This window comes from Schistocerca americana, chromosome 1, assembly GCF_021461395.2.
Source record: "Schistocerca americana isolate TAMUIC-IGC-003095 chromosome 1, iqSchAmer2.1, whole genome shotgun sequence".
Taxonomy (NCBI): Eukaryota; Metazoa; Arthropoda; class Insecta; order Orthoptera; family Acrididae; genus Schistocerca; species Schistocerca americana.
In genome coordinates, this window is record NC_060119.1 from 660,590,141 (window position 1) to 660,610,310 (window position 20,170).

The 20,170-nt window shown below is 39.1% G+C and overlaps 1 protein-coding gene across 1 annotated transcript in view; it reads right to left on the bottom strand.

Moving 5' to 3' along the window:
* LOC124544630 (retinoid-inducible serine carboxypeptidase-like) overlaps positions 1 to 20,170 on the bottom strand; it is a 173,192-nt gene that overhangs the window by 49,805 nt on the left and 103,217 nt on the right. Inside the window, exon 5 of the mRNA XM_047123240.1 lies at positions 10,320 to 10,521. Coding sequence (XP_046979196.1) covers positions 10,320 to 10,521 — 202 coding nt within the window. The remainder of the gene's footprint in view (positions 1 to 10,319; positions 10,522 to 20,170) is intronic.

The window sequence follows — 20,170 nt, forward strand, 5'->3', positions numbered from 1 at the left end:
CAGCTGAACATGTTGGTGCCTCAGTCAGCCGTCTCCAGGCTGCTGCCTCAGGGTGTAGTGGCAGTGGGGAGTCTGGTGTGTCGCTTGGTACACCCCAGGTGTTACATGCTTCACCCACTGTCCCTGCTGTCAAGACATCTTCGCGGGTACCGCTGCAGTTGGGCCACCCTCTCCCCAAGGGGAGTGGCAGGTTCAGGGGCGTTCACGGCACACGAGGCGGAGGGTCAATGTGGAGGCTGGCTGTGTGGCATCGCCCGCTCTGCCTTTGAGTGGACATGTGGCCGCTCCTTCAGCAAGGCCCGAGCAGGCACATGGGGGGAGGGGTTTATTAGTGATTGGGAGCTCCAACGTTAGGCAGGTGATGGAGCCCCTTAGGGAAATAGCAGAAAAGTCAGGGAAGAAAGCCAGTGTTCACTCTGTCTGCTTCCCGGGGGGTCTCATCCGAGATGTGGAGGAGGCCCTGCTGGCGGAGACAGAGAGCACTGGGTGCACCCGACTGCAAATTGTTGCTCATGTTGGCACCAATGACTCCTGCCGTCTGGGTTCTGAGGTCATCCTCAGTTCAGACAGGCGGTTGGCGGAGTTGGTGAAGGCGGAAAGCCTCGCTCGCGGGGTGGAATCTGAGCTAACTATTTGTAGTATTGTTCCCAGAACCGATCGCTGTCCTCTGGTTTGGAGCAGAGTGGAAGGCTTAAACCAGAGGCTCAGACGATTCTGTGGAGATTTGGGGTGCAAATTTCCTGACCTCCGCTATCGGGTGGAGAAATGTAGGGTCCCCTTGAATAGGTCAGGCATGCACTACACGCAGGAAGTGGCTACAAGGGTAGCAGAGTATGTGTGGAGTGCACAAGTTGGTTTTTTGGGTTAGAGAATTCCCTCCCTAGGCCCGACAAGATGCCTCCTGAGACGTAGCAAGGTAGGAGTAGGCAAAATGCAACAGGGAATAACAATATTAATTGGCTAATAGTAAACTGCAGGAGCATCTATAGAAAGGTCCCAGAATGGTCCTCATTAATAAACGGTCACAATGCCCACATAGTACTAGGGACAGAAAGTTAGCTGAAACCAGATATATACAGTAATGAAATTCTAAACTCAGGTTGGAATGTATACCACAGAGACAGGCTGGACAGTGAAGGGGGAGGCGATAAGAAGTGCAATAGTATCGAAGGGCCGGCCGAAGTGGCCGTGCGGTTCTGGGCGCTGCAGTCCGGAACCGCGAGACCGCTACGGTCGCAGGTTCGAATCCTGCCTCGGGCATGGATGTGTGTGATGTCCTTAGGTTAGTTAGGTTTAACTAGTTCTAAGTTCTAGGGGACTAATGACCTAAGCAGTTGAGTCCCATAGTGCTCAGAGCCATTTGAACCAGTATCGAAGGAAATTGATGGAGATTCGGAATGTGAAATAATTTGGGTGAAGGTCACAGTTAAAGCAGGCTCAGACATGGTAATTGGATGTCTCTATAGGCCCCCTGGCTCAGCAGCTGTTGTGTCTGAGCACCTGAAGGATAATTTGGAAAATATTTTGAGCAGATTTCCCCACCATGTTATAGTTCTGGGTGGAGATTTTAATTTGCCGGATATAGACTGGGAGACTCAAACGTTCATAACGAGTGGCAGGGCCAAAGAATCCAGTGAAATTTTTTTAAGTGCTTTATCTGAAAACTACCTTGAGCAGTTAAACAGAGAACTGACTCATGTCAATAACATATTAGACATTCTGGTGACAAACAGACCTGAACTATTTGAAACAGTTAACGCAGAACAGGGAATCAGCGATCATAAAGTGGTTACCGCATTGATGATTTCAGCCGTAAATAGAAATATTAAAAAAGGTAGGAAGATTTTTCTGTTTAGCAAAAGTGACAAAAAGCAGATTTCAGAGTACCTGATGGCTCAACACAAAAGTTATGTCTCAAGTACAGATAGTGTTGATCAGTGGATAAAGTTCAAAATCATAGTACAATATGTGTTAGATGAGTATGTGCCAAGCAAGATCATAAGAGATGGAAAACGGCCACTTTGGTACAACAACTGAGTTAGAAAACTGCTGCGGAAGCAAAGGGAACTTCACAGAAAACATAAACATAGCCAAAGCCTTGCAGACAAACAAAAATTACGCGAAGCGAAATGTAGTGTGAGGAGGGCTATGTGAGAGGCGTTCAATGAATTCGAAAGTAAAGTTCTATGTACTGACTTGGCTGAAAATCCTAAGAAATTTTGGTCTTATGTCAAAGCGGTAGGTGGATCAAAACAAAATATCCAGACACTCTGTCACCAAAATGGTACTGAAACAGAGGATGACAGACTAAAGGCTGAAATACTAAATGTCTTTTTCCAAATCTGTTTCACAGAGGAAGATTGCACTGTAGTTCCTTCTCTAGATTGTTGCACAGATGACAAAATGGTAAATATCGAAATAGACGACAGAGGGATAGAGAAACAATTAAAATTGCTCAAAAGAGGAAAGGCCGCTGGACCTGATGGGATACCAGTTTGATTTTTACACAGAGTACGTGAAGGAACTTGCCCCCCTTCTTGCAGCGGTGTACTGTAGGTCTCTAGAAGAGCGTAACATTCCAAAGGATTGGAAAGAGGCACAGGTCATCCCCGTTTTCAAGAAGGGACATCGAACAGATGTGCAGAACTATAGACCTATATCTCTAATGTCAATCAGTTGTAGAATTTTGGAACACATATTATGTTCGAGTATAATGACTTTTCTGGAAACTAGAAATCTACTCTGTAGGAATCAGCATGGGTTTCGGAAAAGACGATCGTGTGAAACCCAGCTTGCGCTATTCATCCACGAGACTCAGAGGGCCACAGACACGGGTTCCCAGGTAGATGCCATGTTTCTTGACTTCCGCAAGGCGTTCGATACAGATCCCCACAAATGAACAAAGTAAAAGCATATGGACTATCAGACCAATTGTGTGATTGGATTGAAGAGTTCCTAGGTAACAGAACGCAGCATGTCATTCTCAATGGAGAGAAGTCTTCCGAAGTAAGAGTGATTTCAGGTGTGCCGCAGGGGAGTGTCGTAGGACCGTTGCTATTCAAAATATACATAAATGACCTTGTGGATGACATCGGAAGTTCCCTGAGGCTTTTTGCGGATGATGCTGTGGTATACTGAGAGTTTGTAACAATGGAAAATTGTACTGAAACGCAGGAGGATCTGCAGCGAATTGATGCATGGTGCAGGGAATGGCAATTGAATCTCAATGTAGACAAGTGTAATGTGCTGCAAATACAAAGAAAGAAAGATCCCTTCTCATTTAGCTACAATATAGCAGGTCAGCAACTGGAAGCACTTAATTCCATATATTATCTGGGAGTACGCATTAGGAGTGATTTCAAATGGAATGATCATATAAAGTTGATCGTCGGTAAAGCAGATGCCAGACTGAGATTAATTGGAAGAATCCTAAGGAAATGCAATCTGAAAACAAAGGAAGTAGGTTACAGTATGGTTGCTCACCCACTGCTTGAATACTGCTCAGCAGTGTGGGATCCGTACCAGATAGGGTTGATAGAAGAGATAGAGAAGATCCAATGGAGAGCAGTGCGCTTCGTTACAGGATCATTTAGTAATCGTGAAAGCATTACGGAGATGATAGATAAACTCCAGTGGAAGTCAGGAGAGACACTCAGTAGCTCGGTACGGGCTTTTGTTGAAGTTTTGAAAACTTACCTTCACCGAGGAGTCAAGCCGTATATTGCTCCCTCCTGCATATATCTCGCGAAGAGACTATGAGGATAAAATCAGAGAGATTAGAGCCCACACAGAGGCATACCGACAATCCTTCTTTCCATGAACAATACGAGATTGGAATAGAAGAGAGAACCGATAGAGGTACTCGAGGTACCCTCCGCCACACACCGTCAGGTGGCTTGCGTAGTATGGATGTAGATGTAGATGTAGACATCCTCTAGAGTAGTCCCCACACGGAGATCCAAATGGGGGACTATTTTACCTCCAGAATATTTTACCCAAGAGGACACCATCATCATTTAACCATACATTATAGCTGTATGCCCTTGGGAAAAATTACGGCTGTAGTTTCCCCTTGCTTTCAGCCGTTCACAGTACCAGCACAGCAAGGCTGTTTTGGTTAGTGTTACAAGGCCAGATCAGTCAATCACCCAGACTGTTGCCCCTGCAACTACTGAAAAGGCTGCTGCCCCTCTTCAGGAACCACACATTTGTCTGGCCTCTCAACAGATTCTCCGCTGTTGTGGTTGCACCTACGGTACGGCTGTCTGTATCACTGAGGCACACAAGCCTCCTCACCAACGGCAAGGTCCATGGTTCATGGGATACACCACATATCAGGGTAATTATAATTAAAGTTAAACTTTCAAACCACTGTAGAAAGAACAACACTGGTCAGAATGACATCAAATTGCAACAGAATATTATTGGAAAAGGGGAAAAACATATGGCAGAATAAAAATAAATTCTTACATACAGGTGTGATAATGTTATTTACGTAAGCCCATCCACTATGGCAAGCCCATCCACTATGGCAAGGTCATGTCACATCACACGGGAAAAATCAGTTTTTAATTGAACTGAGGCTAAAAACCACATAAAAAGCGTCACTCACATCAGTTTTTAATTGTCCTGAGGCCCAAAACCACATAAAAAGCATCAATATCATCAGTTTATAACTGCCCCGAGGCCAAAATCCACATAAAAGGTATCAATCACATCAGTTTTTAATTGTCCTGAGGCCAAAACTCGCATAAAAAGCATAAATAAAAATCAAATTGGATTATTAATTTCTGTGTGAATGGTGCAAAACATGCTCAATAGGCTGTCCATCATTTTCTGCAAGAAGTTGAAATTGAGGAACAGCATGTTACGCAACTGATCAAAGTGTTTCCGTGGTCATGTTCTGAATGTGTTGCACAACGCATGCCTTCAATGCAGCTAAGTTTGCAATTGGAACACTGAACACAACATATTTCAGATAGCCTCACAGCCAGAAGTCACACAGATTAAGATCAGATGACTGGGACGGCCAGGCTGTAGGGAAATGGCAGCTGATAACTCTAGCACTTACGAAATGGTGCTTCGGCAGCTGCTTAACTGAATTTGCAATATGTGGAGATGTGCCATCTTGAAAAAAATGATCCTATCCACACATCCACACTGTTGGAGAGCACTAAAGTCTGTTGCTAAGTTACAGACATTACACTTATTATACATCAGTGATGTATAGGGTGATTTAAAAAGAGAGAACAGATTTCAGTTGTTTATTACAGACAACTATGAAAGATAGAAACAAAGTGCACATTTCACTGGACAGACGAAGGTTCAAAGTTGTATGTCCACACAAACACTATACCATAAACTCAATAAACAACATACACTGCTCAAGAAACATCAATATGAAAGTCTATTTCATTTCAAACATGAATCAAAAGGTGCCTGTTTATTGAGTCAACAGCTTCAACTAAGCTGTGGCCTTTTATGTACCCACAAAGAAAAAAAATTGCGAGGTCTGAGGTCCTGGGACCTGGAAGGCCAAATGCAATGAACAGGAGCTTATTGTCCACCTCTTTCAATCCATTGCTGTGGGATGGTGTTGTTAAGATAACATAGCACCTCAAGGTGAAAGTGAGGTGAGGTGCCATCATGCATAAAAATGAAATCATTGAAATCTTCATGGAGTATGATATTCCAGTCACAGTTTCCTCTGAAAAAAAAGTGCATAATCTTTGTGAACAGAAATGGCGTGAAATACTCAGTTCCAGTGGTTCTCTTTCATGTTGAACAATAATGCCAGGATTTTGTGATCCCCAAGTCCTCACATTATGATGCTTTATTGTGCCCAATAGATGAAACATGGATTCATCTGAAAAGATAAATCAGTCAGAAAAAGTGTCCTCTGTTGTATCCTGGAGAATTGAAATGCTAAATTTGTACCTTCAGTTATGATCTCCAGGACACAATTGCTGCAGTAACTGCAATTTGAAAGGTTTCATATGCATGTGTCATTTCAGAATACGCCACACCATTATTTCAGGAAGTTGAAGTTCCTGGCCTCCCCATCTTGTGCGCTTCTGAGGGCTCAGTGTGAACACATCTCGGATATGCCTGACATTCTCATCAGATGTGCCTGGCTGACCAGTGCTGTTCCCTTTGCATATGCACCCAACTTCCAAGAATTTTGTATGCCACTCATAAATCTGCTTGGGCAGGGGCAGCTTCTTGTTGAATTGTCAGCAGAATGCATGTTGCACTTGAACAATGGACTGACTTCATGCAAATTCCAACACACAAAATGATTTCTCCTGGGATGTAGTTGCCATGTTGGTAGAAACAAACAGCAGCTCAAGTGTGTCAAATCTTTGAATCTTCCTCTGTTCAGTGACAACCACAATGTGTTTCTATCTTTTATAGTTTATCTGTAATGTACCACTGCTACCTGTCCTTTCTTTTAAAATCATGCCGTATATCACACTTGATGTTCTCACAAATAAATGTACAGTCAGCAATCTGCACTGACAGGATCTTAACTAATTATATGTTTGAAAGTGTTTTCAAATTTAGGAATCCTTGATCACTTTGCATTAATTATCAAACTTAGCAGAATAATTCCATACATCAAAAACCATATGAAAATTAATTTTAATGTAAAAAGACCATATTTAATATTACTGGTACATTGAAAGAGGTCACATCACTTATTGGCAACAGCATCCCCAATAGTAGGCTTCCACTAACACTGGAAAGTTTTCTAGTCACTTCCTTGAAAATCTAACCATTGCAATCAGAACCATATGCAATGAAGTGGCTAGCAGACTTAAATAGGTCACACAGGTACAAAAATTTCTAGTAACAGGAACAGTCTATTTCAAGTGAAAGAAATCATACATTACAAAAATGATATTTTAAAAAATTTGAATCCAAACAGTGAAATCTCCAGGTAGGAATTTCAGCAGTGTAGGAAAAGAGAGATTGCTACTTACCATAAAGAAAGCATGTTAAGTTCCAGACAGATATAGCTTTCAGCCACTGCCCTCATCAGTAAAAAGGAAGACACACACCATCCATACACACAAGCAAGCACACCTCATGCACACATGACCACCAACTCTAGCATCTCAGGCCAGAATGCTGCTTGCGTGTATGAATGGTATATATATCTCTCTTTTACTGATGAAGGTTGTGGCCCAAAGCTTTATAAGTGTCTTTTAATTGCTCCTGTCTGCAACTCAATGTGCCTTCTTTACAATAAGTAGCAACCTGTCTTTTGCTACATTGTTAAAATTTGAACCTACTAAAACAAGTGGCAAAGAGTATATTAGTTTGAAAATGTAAAAGTAAGACAAAAACAATGTAGTCAGGTTAGAGCAGGAGTATCCAACATTTCAGCTTACCTGGGCCACATGGGAAGAAGACGAGTAATTTTGGGCCACACCTAATATACTTAACATTAGCATTCTAAAAAGCAAGGATTCTCACTTCTTGGGCCACATTGGTACTTGCTCTGGGCTGTATACAGCCCATGGGTCATGGGTTCTACATTAGAGTTTCTAGATGTGAAATATCAAAGATTACTGCAGACATAGGTAAACTATAAGAGAATTAGTCATAAATGTAGTGAATGTAGATTTTAATGTAGCAGTTTATCACATTAAAATAAATTCCTTTGACTTTACCAAGGAGCTGAATACCTTGCAGAGTTAAAAAAAAATTCTAGTAAAAGATGTGGAAGATGCTAGCTTACCACTAAAAAAATTATGCTGGGAGTGATGAAACACCCACAAAAGTAATTAAAACTGTGCATTATAGGAGAGTACCTCCACTAACTACAATAATAATCAGTCTTTGTGCAGGGATGATTTCCTCACATGTTGAAGTGTGCAGTGCTAAAATATATGCCAAACAAAGGATCAAGGAAAGACATGAGACACCATTACCATACTTCTATTCTCCCAGTTCTGTCAAAAGTGTTGGAGAAAGTAGCTGTCATTCAGATTATAAATTTTATTGTAAAATATAGAATTATTCAATACAAACATAAGATAAAAGCACAGTGGGTGTCATGCAGAATTTTGTCAAAATTGTAAATGAAGATTTAGATCAGGAAAGTAAGGCTGCAAGTACCTTCTGTGATCTTACAAAGACTCTTGATTATGCCTTGATTATCCTCAAATTACATAACAACAATGTAGGAAAAGACAGATTGCTACCGACTGTACAGAAGACTCATCAAGTTGCAGATAGGTACAGTTAAAAGATACTACATAAGCTTTTGGCTGTGCCTGTCTGCAACTAGAGTGTCTCCTTTATGGTAAGTAGCAATCTGTATCTTCCTACATTCTTGATATTCCAACCTGGAGTTTCCAATGTTCAAATTAGATAAGTATGGTAATAATGGCAAAGCTCTTCAGTGGCTTTCATCAAACCTGCAGAACAAGAGACAAAGGATAAACATCACTTCTATATGGAGTACAATACCAGAGGATGTCCCTCAAGGCTTCATTATAGAATTATATTTCACATGAATAACTTACCAACAATTAAAACAATGGAAGCTCCAGGTTGGAATGTCCACACTACAAGGGAAAATATAGATTGCTATTCACTGTAAAGATGGCACATAGAGTTATAGACAGGCAGGACATAAAGATTATTACACATTTAGTTTTCAGCCAAAGCCTTATTCAGAAAAGTGAACACACACACAATTTTTTATTGTGTCTGACTGCAACTCAATATGTCATTTTTATGGTCAGTAGCAATCTATCTTTTCCATTACCAATAAATATAAGTTTATCAACTCTTGTGCTTGCAGATGAAACATCTACATTCATTAGGATAGCGATGCAGAGGAAGGACCTGAATCTATTGCCTCAATAATACTCACACTGAATTCATAATAAATAAATTAAACAGTTTTACATTTTATTTACAAATATTAAAAATGCTGGTGTCATAAATACATGAAAAAATAGCATATCTTAGGTATTTTGAATCTGTCATCAAGTTTGACATGACCCTCCGCCACACACCGTCAGGTGGCTTGCGGAGTATGGATGTAGATGTAGATAGATTTCTGGGGAAGCTGAAGTAGTGTATCTTGAATACTGACAAAATTACATTTTATTAGATAGATAAGAAAACTACTAACAAAGCAGCGATAGAACAAACACATAAAAGATGATTGTAATTGGCAAGCTTTTGAAGCCAATGACTCCTTCTTCAAGCGGAAGGGTTTAAAGGGAAGGAAGAAGGATGAAGGAAAAGCACTGGAGAGGTCTAGGAAAAGGGGTAGATTTTTGGGAAAGTCACCAAGAACCGCAGGTCAGGGGAGACTTACCGTACCATATGGTACCTTCACCTTTCACCCTTCTTCTTTCCCCTTCAACCCTTCTGCCTGAAGAAGGAGTCACTGGTTCCAAAAGCTCCAATTACAACCATTTTTTATGTGTGTTCTGCCACTGCTTGGTGAGTAGATTTTTTTATCTATCCAATTAAATAATTTTGTCAATAATTAATTGTTTTCATTGTTGTATCTTAACTACTGTTGATTCAGAAGTAAATTATGGACTGCATTGTCAAAACAAACACGTAACCCATTATTTTGAAAACTATGGTTCAAATGACTCTGAGCAATATGGGACTTAACAGCTGAGGCCATTAGTCCCCTGGAACTTAGAAATACTTAAACCTAATCAATCTAAGGACATCACACACATCCACGCCCAAGGCACAATTCGTACCTGCGACCATAGCGGTCACGGGGTTCCAGACTGAAGTGCCTAGAACTGCTTGTCCACAGTGGCTGGCTTGAAAACTATGACTCCTACATTTTCCCTTCCTGTACATTTACAAAACTATAATTGTCCATCACAAGAAAGTAATATTTTTTGATAAAAAGCATTTTGTACATGCTTAGAACATTGAAAACAAAGATATTTTCATTCTTTCCATAGAAAAATTTAAATTATATGCTCAGATTTTTGAGTACCTGACAGTCAAATTATATTACAAATTGACAGACAGTAGCATACTTATTGTGAAGCTAAATCATCCGAAAAGTAGCTCAAAGGTCATTCATTCTGTGTGACAAATGCCACTTTTAGTAGAAGATCTGATGCAAAATGAACTGATAATTTGAGCACACTTTAACTTGGTATTAAATTTATTAAGTAACTTTCTTCTGTAAGTGAACCATAATAGTATTATGTTATAGTTAGCACTTGTTGCACTTTCATTGTGGTGTCTCCTGTAGCTGAAAAAAAGTGATTTAGAAATGTACCATATGAGAATAATAAATAACTTCAAAATATGTTTACCTGCTTTGTGTGAGTACCTTCCATAACCATTAACTTTGTACAGTATGTTGTAGAAATCTATATTGGATGTTACTGATAAAATAACATTTTCTGTAATTGACCATAGTGATGTGGCCAAACCATAATTTCCAGCATTGACAGCATCATTTGTTAACTGAGCATACCGATCAATTTCAGCATAATCTTCACTATCTATCATACCCTGTCAATGTACAAAAATAAAATCATTGGAACATGAAACATAAATAATTGCACTCATCTGACACATACATGAAGACAGATCTTTACTCGACAAATACAGAATGCACTGAGCAGGAATTGGGTACATAAAAGGTTGGAAATGGGATTACTTTTGTACAAAGTCCTTCATTGGAGCTAAAAAATATATATACATCTATGTTTGCACTCTGCAAACCACTGTAAAGTATGTTCCAGAGAGTACGTCACAGGGTGCCAATTATTAGGGCTTTTTCCACAGTCCTCTCTTGTATGGAGTGGGGGAAGAATGATTGCCTAAATGCCTCTGTGAACACTGTTCTTGATCTAATGTTGTCCTCATAATACTTAGGACAGTGGCATATAGGGGGTTGTAGTACATTCCTAAAGTTACTGTTTAAAGCTTGTTGTTGTAATTTTGTAAGTAGGCTTTCTTGGGATAGTTTACATCTATCTTCAAGAGTCTGACAGTTCCGTTTCTTCAGCATCTCTGTGACACTATCCCATGGGCCAAACAAACCTGTGACCATTCATTCTAACCTCTTCTGTATATATTCAATATCCCCTGTTAGTCCTATTTGGTGTGAGTCCCACCCTTTTGAGCAATATTCTAAGATGGGTTGCATGAGTGATTTGTAAGCAATCTTCTTTGTAGACTGACTGCATTTCCCCCTGATTGCATTTCCCCAGTAGTCTACCAATAAACTGAAGTCTACAACATGCCTTACCAGTGACTGAGCCTATGTAATCTTGATACTATAGTCACAAGATACTACATTTTTTCATTTTGTGAAGTGCACATTTTTCTACTCCTGAACATATAAAGCAATTTGCCAAGTTTTGCACCACTTTGAAACCTTCTCAAGATCTGACTGTATATTTATGCAACTTCTTTCAGACAGTACTTAATTACTGAATCATCTGCAGAATGTCTGAGGTTACTATTAACGTTGTCCACAAGATCATAAATATACAACATAAACAGCAAGGATCCCAACTCATTTTCCTGGGGCACATCTGAAATTAGTTCTTCATCTGTCAATGACTCTCCAATTTACTGTGCCCTGCCTACAAAAACCTCTCAAACCAATCCCACATTTCCATTGTCACTCCATAAGATCATACTTTTGATAATAAGTGGAGATGTGGCACAAGTTAAATGATTTTTGGAAATCGAGAAATACTGTATCTACCTGACTGCCTTGATCCAAGGCTTTCAGTACATCATGTGAGAAAATTATGAGTAGGGTTTAACATGACCAATGTTTTCAGAATCCATACTGGCTGGCATGAAGGAGGTCATTCTGTTCAAGATATTCTGTTATGTTTGGACTCAGAATTTGTTCTATGATCCTGTAACAAAATGGTGCCAAGGATATTGCACAGCACTTTTGCATATCATTTTGGCAACCCTTCTTTTAAATTGGTGTGACTTATGCTTTCTTTCATCTGCTGGCCACAGTTTTTTGTTCAAAGGATATATGATAAATTATAGTTAAAAGAGGGGCTAACTCAGCTGGAAGTTCGGTACAGAATCTGACAGGGATTCTACCAGGCCATGGAGCTACTTCCAGTTTTATGGTTTAAGTTGTTTCTCAATGCCCCTAACACTAATGCTTATTTTGCTCTTCTTTTCAGTAGTACAAGATTTATATTTGGGCAGGTCTCTTGGGTTTTCCTCTGTAAAGAAAGATTTGAAAACAGCTTTAAGCATTTCTGCTTTTTCTTTGCTACTCTCAAATTCAGTTCCTGTCCTTTACTGGATACTAACTTTGGTGCCACTAATAGCATTGACATATCACCAGAATATCTTAGGGTTTTGTGAAAGATCATTTGACAAAATTCTGCTATGGTAGTCTTTGAAGGCTTCATGCATTGTTCTCCTGATGGCCAAATGCATTTCGTTCAGCACCTCGCATCAGCCCTATGCTTTGTTTCACCCCTGTTATTCAGTTGTATCTGTTTCCTTAGAAGTTTCTTTACAGTGACTGTATATCAAAAAGTGTCCCTCCCCCTATGGACTGTTCTATGGGGTACATACAGGGTGTTTCAAAAATGACCGGTATATTTGAAATGGCAATAAAAACTAAACAAGCAGCGATAGAAATACACCGTTTGTTGCAATATGCTTGGGACAACAGTACATTTTCAGGCAGACAAGCTTTCGAAATTACAGTAGTTACAATTTTCAACAACAGATGGCGCTGCAAGTGATGTGAAAGATATAGAAGACAACGCAGTCTGTGGGTGCGCCATTCTGTACGTCGTCTTTCTGCTGTAAGCGTGTGCTGTTCACATCGTGCAAGTGTGCTGTAGAGAACATGGTTTATTCCTTAGAACAGAGGATTTTTCTGGTGTTGGAATTCCACCGCCTAGAACACAGTGTTGTTGCAACAAGAGGAAGTTTTCAACGGAGGTTTAATGTAACCAAAGGACCGAAAAGCGATACAATAAAGGATCTGTTTGAAAAATTTCAACGGACTGGGAACGTGACGGATGAATGTGCTGGAAAGGTAGGGCGACCGCGTACTGCAACCACAGAGGGCAACGCGCAGCTAGTGCAGCAGGTGATCCAACAGCGGCCTCAGGTTTCCGTTCGCCGTGTTGCAGCTGCGGTCCAAATGACGCCAACGTCCACGTATCGTCTCATGCGCCAGAGTTTACACCTCTATCCATACAAAATTCAAACGCGGCAACCTCTCAGCACCGCTACCATTGCTGCACGAGAGACATTTGCTAATGATATAGTGCACAGGATTGATGACGGCGATATGCATGTGGGCAGCATTTGGTTTACTGACGAAGCTTATTTTTACCTGGCCGGCTTCGTCAATAAACAGAACTGGCGCATATGGGGAACCGAAAAGCCCCATGTTGCAGTCCCATCGTCCCTGCATCCTCAAAAAGTGCTGGTCTGGGCCGCCATTTCTTCCAAAGGAATCACTGGCCCATTTTTCAGATCCGAAACAATTACTGCATCACGCTATCTGGACATTCTTCGTGAATTTGTGGCGGTACAAACTGCCTTAGACGACACTGCGAACACCTCGTGGTTTATGCAAGATGGTGCCCGGCCACATCGCATGGCCGACGTCTTTAATTTCCTGAATGAATATTTCGATGATCATGTGATTGCTTTGGGCTATCCGAAACATACAGGAGGCGGCGTGGATTGGCCTCCCTATTCGCCAGACAAGAACCCCTGTGACTTCTTTCTGTGGGGACACTTGAAAGACCAGGTGAACCGCCAGAATCCAGAAACAATTGAACAGCTGAAGCAGTACATCTCATCTGCATGTGAAGCCATTCCGCCAGACACGTTGTCAAAGGTTTCGGGTAATTTCATTCAGAGACTACGCCATATTATTGCTACGCATGGTGGATATGTGGAAAATATCGTACTATAGAGTTTCCCAGACTGCAGCGCCATCTGTTGTTGAAAATTGTAACTACTGTAATTTCAAAAGTTTGTCTGCCTGAAAATGTACTGTTGTCCCAAACATATTGCAACAAACGGTGTATTTCTATCGCTGCTCGTTTAGTTTTTATTGTCGTTTCAAATATACCGGTCATTTTTGAAACACCCTGTATCTATCCTGTGCATGGTCAACCACTTTTTTAAACTTGAACCATGTCTTCTCTACATGCCCTTGTTCTCTGCTAAAATGTCTTCCTACATTTTCAGTTGCCCTTTGTACTTTTGAAATAATTGTTGCCACAACCATGTCATGGTGACTGATACCAGTTTTGCTGTCAACATCCTCAATGAGCTCAAGCCACTTTATTGCCATTAGATGTAAAATATTTCCATCATGAGTGCGGTTCTTAACCTTCTGTTCTAGGTAGTTCTCATAGGAGGCATTTAGGAATGTTTCTCAAGTTTCCTTGTCATGCGCATCTCTAAAACAACTGTAAGTTCCCAACTCAGTGTTGAGTGATTATTGTCTAGTTATTGTCTACATTGATGATTACAGTATGCCTGGGGAATGTTGGTAGAAGTGAAATGAAGCTTTGTCTAAAGTTTTTGGTTACATAAGGAGGTGAGTTTTTTGGTTGATAGAAGGATCCACTTAAAATTTTATGCCCAGCCCTAATACTGAGACTTTCTCCAACAATCTCACATGCAGCATCAGTTCATATTTCGGTGAATCTGATTATTTATTTATTTATTTTATTTTGATCTAACATCAACTGATTACAAAAAAAGGTTTTTTTGTTCCAGTCTTCTGGATAAGTCAGAGCCTTACTTACTAGGGTTACATATTATTGGCTGGCACTTTTATCCACACAACTTTTTCTAAATTTAGTTGAGAGATCAGAGTTACATATATGGACTATACATAAAAAAATTGTTATTGCCATACTTAGATTAAGGAATCTACAGTTTGTAACACAGTATTCATATCTGACATTCAAATATTTACAGTTTGTGACACAGTCTAAGATCTGAGATTACATATATTTTTAGATAGATGGTCTTCCATCATACGAGTGTACTAAATCTAGAAACTCATCTATTGAATATACAGGACTGTTTAGGAGCCATAATTTTAATTTCATTTTTAGTTTTGTAATGGGCAATTTGGAGATATTAGGATGGAAGCAATTCAGTAGTTTTATGCCTGCATAGTGAGGGCTTTTCTCATGAAGTGTTGTTCTATGAGAGATGATGTGGGGTCTCTCTCTACCTCTAGTGTTGTGATCGTGTATGTCTTTATTAAGTGTTTTGTTACTGTTTACTGCCGTAATGATTATCTTCAGCACATACGGGTTATGAACAGTTAGTATTTTAAATTCTTTAAACAAGTTTCTGCAGGACTCCCTGGCACATTTCTTTCCCATAATTCTAAGTGCCTTCTTTTGTAAGGTAAGTACACTTTTCATATTACCTTTACTGCTGGATCCCCATACCTCTATCCCATAACTTAGATGGGATTCAAGTAGTGCAAAATATATTTGCCTCAGAGTGGTGATGTTACAAAAAGGTGTCAGTTTTCTTAGGACATATATGGTAGTACATAGCTTTTTGCAAATATCATTCACATGATCAGAGCAGTTTAACTCTGCATCTAGTGTCAGGCCAAGAAATTTGGTCGAGTATTGTTTTTTAATGTATTCGTCACCCATTAAGATTTGGTTTTCATAAGTTTTTTGCCTCCCAAGATCAAATTCAATATAGACAGATTAATTTTAGTTTGTTTTCATTAAAATACTGCAGAATTATGCCTGCTGCAGTATTGGATTCCACTTCGAGCTGTGAATAGCTTGGATTGCTGCATATTAACGTGGTATCATCTGCATATAAGATAGCTGTTGCATGGTTTGTAATGGACTGAATATCATTTACATAGATAATAAAAAGAAGTGGTCCTAATATTGGCCCCTGTGGAATACCAAAATTTATGTCAGTGGTGTTTGATTTGTTTGTTCCCTCTGTAGTGCTAATAGACACAAACTGCTTCCTATTTGTCAAGTAGGACCTCATCAGATTATGGGCTGTGCCTCGAATCCCATAGTTCCACAGTTTGTCCAGCAATATGGTCGTATCAACACAGTCAAATGCTTTTTGTAAGTCTAGAAAGATGCCACATACATGTTCTTTATTATCTATTGCTTGAGTGACACCTTCGATTAAGTTGCATGCTGCTGTGATGGTGGATGACCCCTTGACAAACCCATACTGCCCCTTAGAAATCACTTTTTCGCATACCAGGAAGTTCCAGATTCTTATGTATATTACTTTCGCAAAGATTTTGGATATTATTGGAAGAACAGAAATGGGTCAAAAGTTTTCTACTAAATTCCTGTTTCCTTTTTTGAAAATAGGCACAACTAGGGCAATTTTCAACTCATCTGGAAATAGACCATCTTCCATATGAGAATTGATAACTGTTGATAAAGGTGATGCAATTTTATGTATACATTTCTTAAGAGTGTCCAGACTAAAACCATCATATCCTGCTGCATGGGAATTCTTTAAGCTACTCACTATTTTAATTATTTTTTCTTTACTTGTTGGCATCAAAAATATACTTCCTGGCACTGGTGTTCCTCTGAATTTTTATTTATGATTTTTAAGCTGATTGTTTATGCTGGAACCAACAGAAGCAAAGTGATTGTTAAATAGATCTGCTACCTTATTCTGATCAGTTTCTATTGTGCCGTTTATCAACAAGTGATTTTCAGTTGTATGGTTCCCAGATTTACCTATTTCTCTATTTACTAGTGACCATGATGTTTTGGAGATATTATTTGAGTTCTGAATGACACTTTCAAAATGTTTCTGTTTTTCTGAAATTAGGAGGTCTACATAGTATTTCTGATATTTTTTGAACTCTTCTTTTAATTTTTTATTGCTCAAGTCATTTAACATAGCATACTCATACCATCTTAGTTTTTCTCTAGCCTCAGTGACTGAACTTGAAATCCAGTTTCAGGTTACAGCATGTGACTGAATTCTCTTTTTTATGAATGAGCAGGCTTGGTTAAGAATGTAGAATAGTTCACTTGAGAATTTGCCATTCCTTAGCATATTATTCAACTGAGTTATATTTTGGTCTGTATTCATTCTAATGTCTTGTCTACATCAACTAATAGATGACTTCCATTTCTCATCTGCCTATCCCTTCCATGTAAACTTAAATTTTTCCCTAAAATCTCACTGCTATCAACTTCAGGTTTTAACCATTTCCAATCCAATTTTTCTACCCACTGCATTCTCCCCAACTCTTATTTATTTTTTGTGTGTAAGGATGTAAGGTATTATGTGTTACTACAATACTGTTAAATAAATAAATAAATAAATAAATAAAATACAATATGAGGCCACTTGACAATTTTACTATCTTTTACACCAGTTTTTTAAACTGCAATCATGTCTATTTATGATTTTTCATATTTTTTTCTGTACAGGGCTTCTAGAAACATTCCACTGAGTGAAGTCCAGGCTTCCTCTTGTATGTTTCATAGTACATTATAAAATGCATCTTTTCATTTCAGCTCTCCTTTGTATCAGATAATGATGTTCTTCCTCTTTTCTTTGAATTTGTATTTCTCATCTTGTTGACTAGCTGTTCTAAGGATTTGGACAGCTTAAAGTGGTCAAGTATGTGTATAAACTCTCACTTCTTTAACGATACAACTTACTTGAGATTGTCAACCAACTTTCCTTGCTGGTTAGCTTGCCGCTGCAACCTCCTTTTCTCTTCTTCTCTGAAGTATATTTGCTAGGACCAGGAATTTCTCAAGACTCTTTCTACTTATACAATAAGCAGAAGTATGCAGTTTCTTTTTCTTCACTTAATGACATATATTTGAAAATCAAACTTTTACAAATCTCAGCCTCCACATAAACAAATACTATCATGTATCCAAAGGGTAGAAACAAAGTAGATTTACATTAAAGGTAGGGTTGGCTTGATAACCTTGTCCTTTTTCAATATGAATCTGAATACACGTCCCAAGTCCAAAAGAAGCATTAATTAAAAGTCTTTTTCCAACTCCATTGATATTTTGTCGGGTTGGCTTGATAACCTTGTCCTTTTTCAATATGAATCTGAATACAAGTCCCAAGTCCAAAAGAAGCATTAATTAAAAGTCTTTTTCCAACTCCATTGATATTTTGTCACTACAATCATCAAAGTTACAGAACAGCACTGAATACATAAACATTCCTTGTTCTTTCACTACAGCTTCCATGATGCAACCTGCACACATGGACAGGTGATGTGCCATAAATAGATTCTCCAACTCTTAGATTTAAAATATTGCATGTTTGAGATGGTAGAAGGCCGAATGGTTCTAGAATTTATGCGGAAATTTTTGAAACACTGCACTGTCTAATTCTTCTGTAGGAAAGGTGAGTCTGCAGTTGCTGTCCACATTCATTTCTGTTTATTCAGTAAAGAGTATAAAGTCTGTTAAAAAAATTCTGGAATATTCATAATTTTGCACCAATGACGTGTTGGAGTGAAATGTGGTTCACACCTCTGCACATACCTTTGTTTAATTTTTAACTGCCAAAAGTTTCATTGTTATATGTCTGTTAATTATTATTCAGTGCTGTACTGAGTAAAAAGTTGTATTTCACAGTTTGCAAATTTCAAGATGGCACATTTAGAGGAGCAATATGTCTACAGTAAATTTTGCTAGAAACTCAAGAAAAACCTTTACAGAGACACACCAACTGATGCAGGAAGCCTACAGTGATGAGTAGCTGAGCCATTCTCAATGTATAAAAAATGTTGACATGGTTTAAAAACGACCACAAAATTGTGCAAGCTAATCGAAGACTGACTGTCTGAGAGAATGCAGAAGAATGTAACATTTGAGTTGGATCATCTCATGAAATCTTGACACAGCATCATGGAAAGCATCGTGTTGCCATCAAGTTCTTCCCATGCACCCGCACATTCATCCCAGTTGGTGCGAAATCACTGTGCTGGCTCTTCCTCTGTATTCTCCAGATCTGACCCCTGTGGACTTTTTTTGTTTCCGAAGTTGAAAACCCCACTGAAAGGATGAAGATTTGAAATGATAGAGAAGATAAAAGAAAATTTGCAGACACCACTTCTTGTGGTATATGGAGAGGCATACCAGGACTGTTTCTGGAAGTGAAAAGGGCATTGGGAGTGGTGTATCAATTGTTGAGGAGAGTATTTCAAAGGAGACCATTCACAATAAGCAAAAGGTAAGCACAGAAAAATTTTGTGGACAAAGTTCTGAAATATTTTGAATGGATCTCATACAATTTTCACTACAGCAACTTCAATCAACCAAAAGAATAATTTTTTACACCACTTTTATGACTGCCTTGTACGACAATAGCAGCCATAGTAGTGATCAGCCCTGTCCACTCCTCCCATACACTTTCTGTATTCCAAAATAACCATGGGTTTCAGGAACTGCACAGACTCTTTCTTCCTACAACCAGTGATCAATTGGGTTTGAGGACCAAAGAATGTATGCAACATAGTCACTAACCTCTTGTCGTGGAACAACAGATACATAATTTTCATCTAACTCTGATAGGCAGATAACTTATATTCAGCAAGTTTGTCTTCTTCAAATTGCATAGAAAACTCTTCCAAGATGGCATAGTCATACCTGTTAGATGAAATTTCATTCTGTGCAATTCCTGAACAAGTTGAGGGATTGCACAGAACCTGCCAGTAAAAATGTGATAGCCTGAACCACCAGCATAACCTAGCAATTTCTGTGCCAAATGAATCACTATTCTTGTTGCAAAAGGTAAATCAGGATGAAGTAGACTTTCTGCAGTTGTCTTCCCATAATATGTAATGTGAGGAAAAACATAACCATTTTCTGAATCTCACAGACAGAAAACTCCTAAACTCCACTTTGTAGGCTTCTCTGGATTATATCACTTGAACTGAATTCTTTGTTTGAATCCTACTATGCTCTCATCAATAGCCACAGCTTTCTTTTCAGTAACTAAAGTTCTTTGCATTTACTGTCAATATACTCACTAATGTTCTTTGCCTTGGCCCCTGTCATATGCTGACACCATTGAGCTGTGACAGGTGGAACTAAATGCAGCATCCAAAATATAAGCAAAAGAAAACCATGGAGATGAGAAAAAACATTATTGAAAAATGGAGTTGTTCTACCCAGTC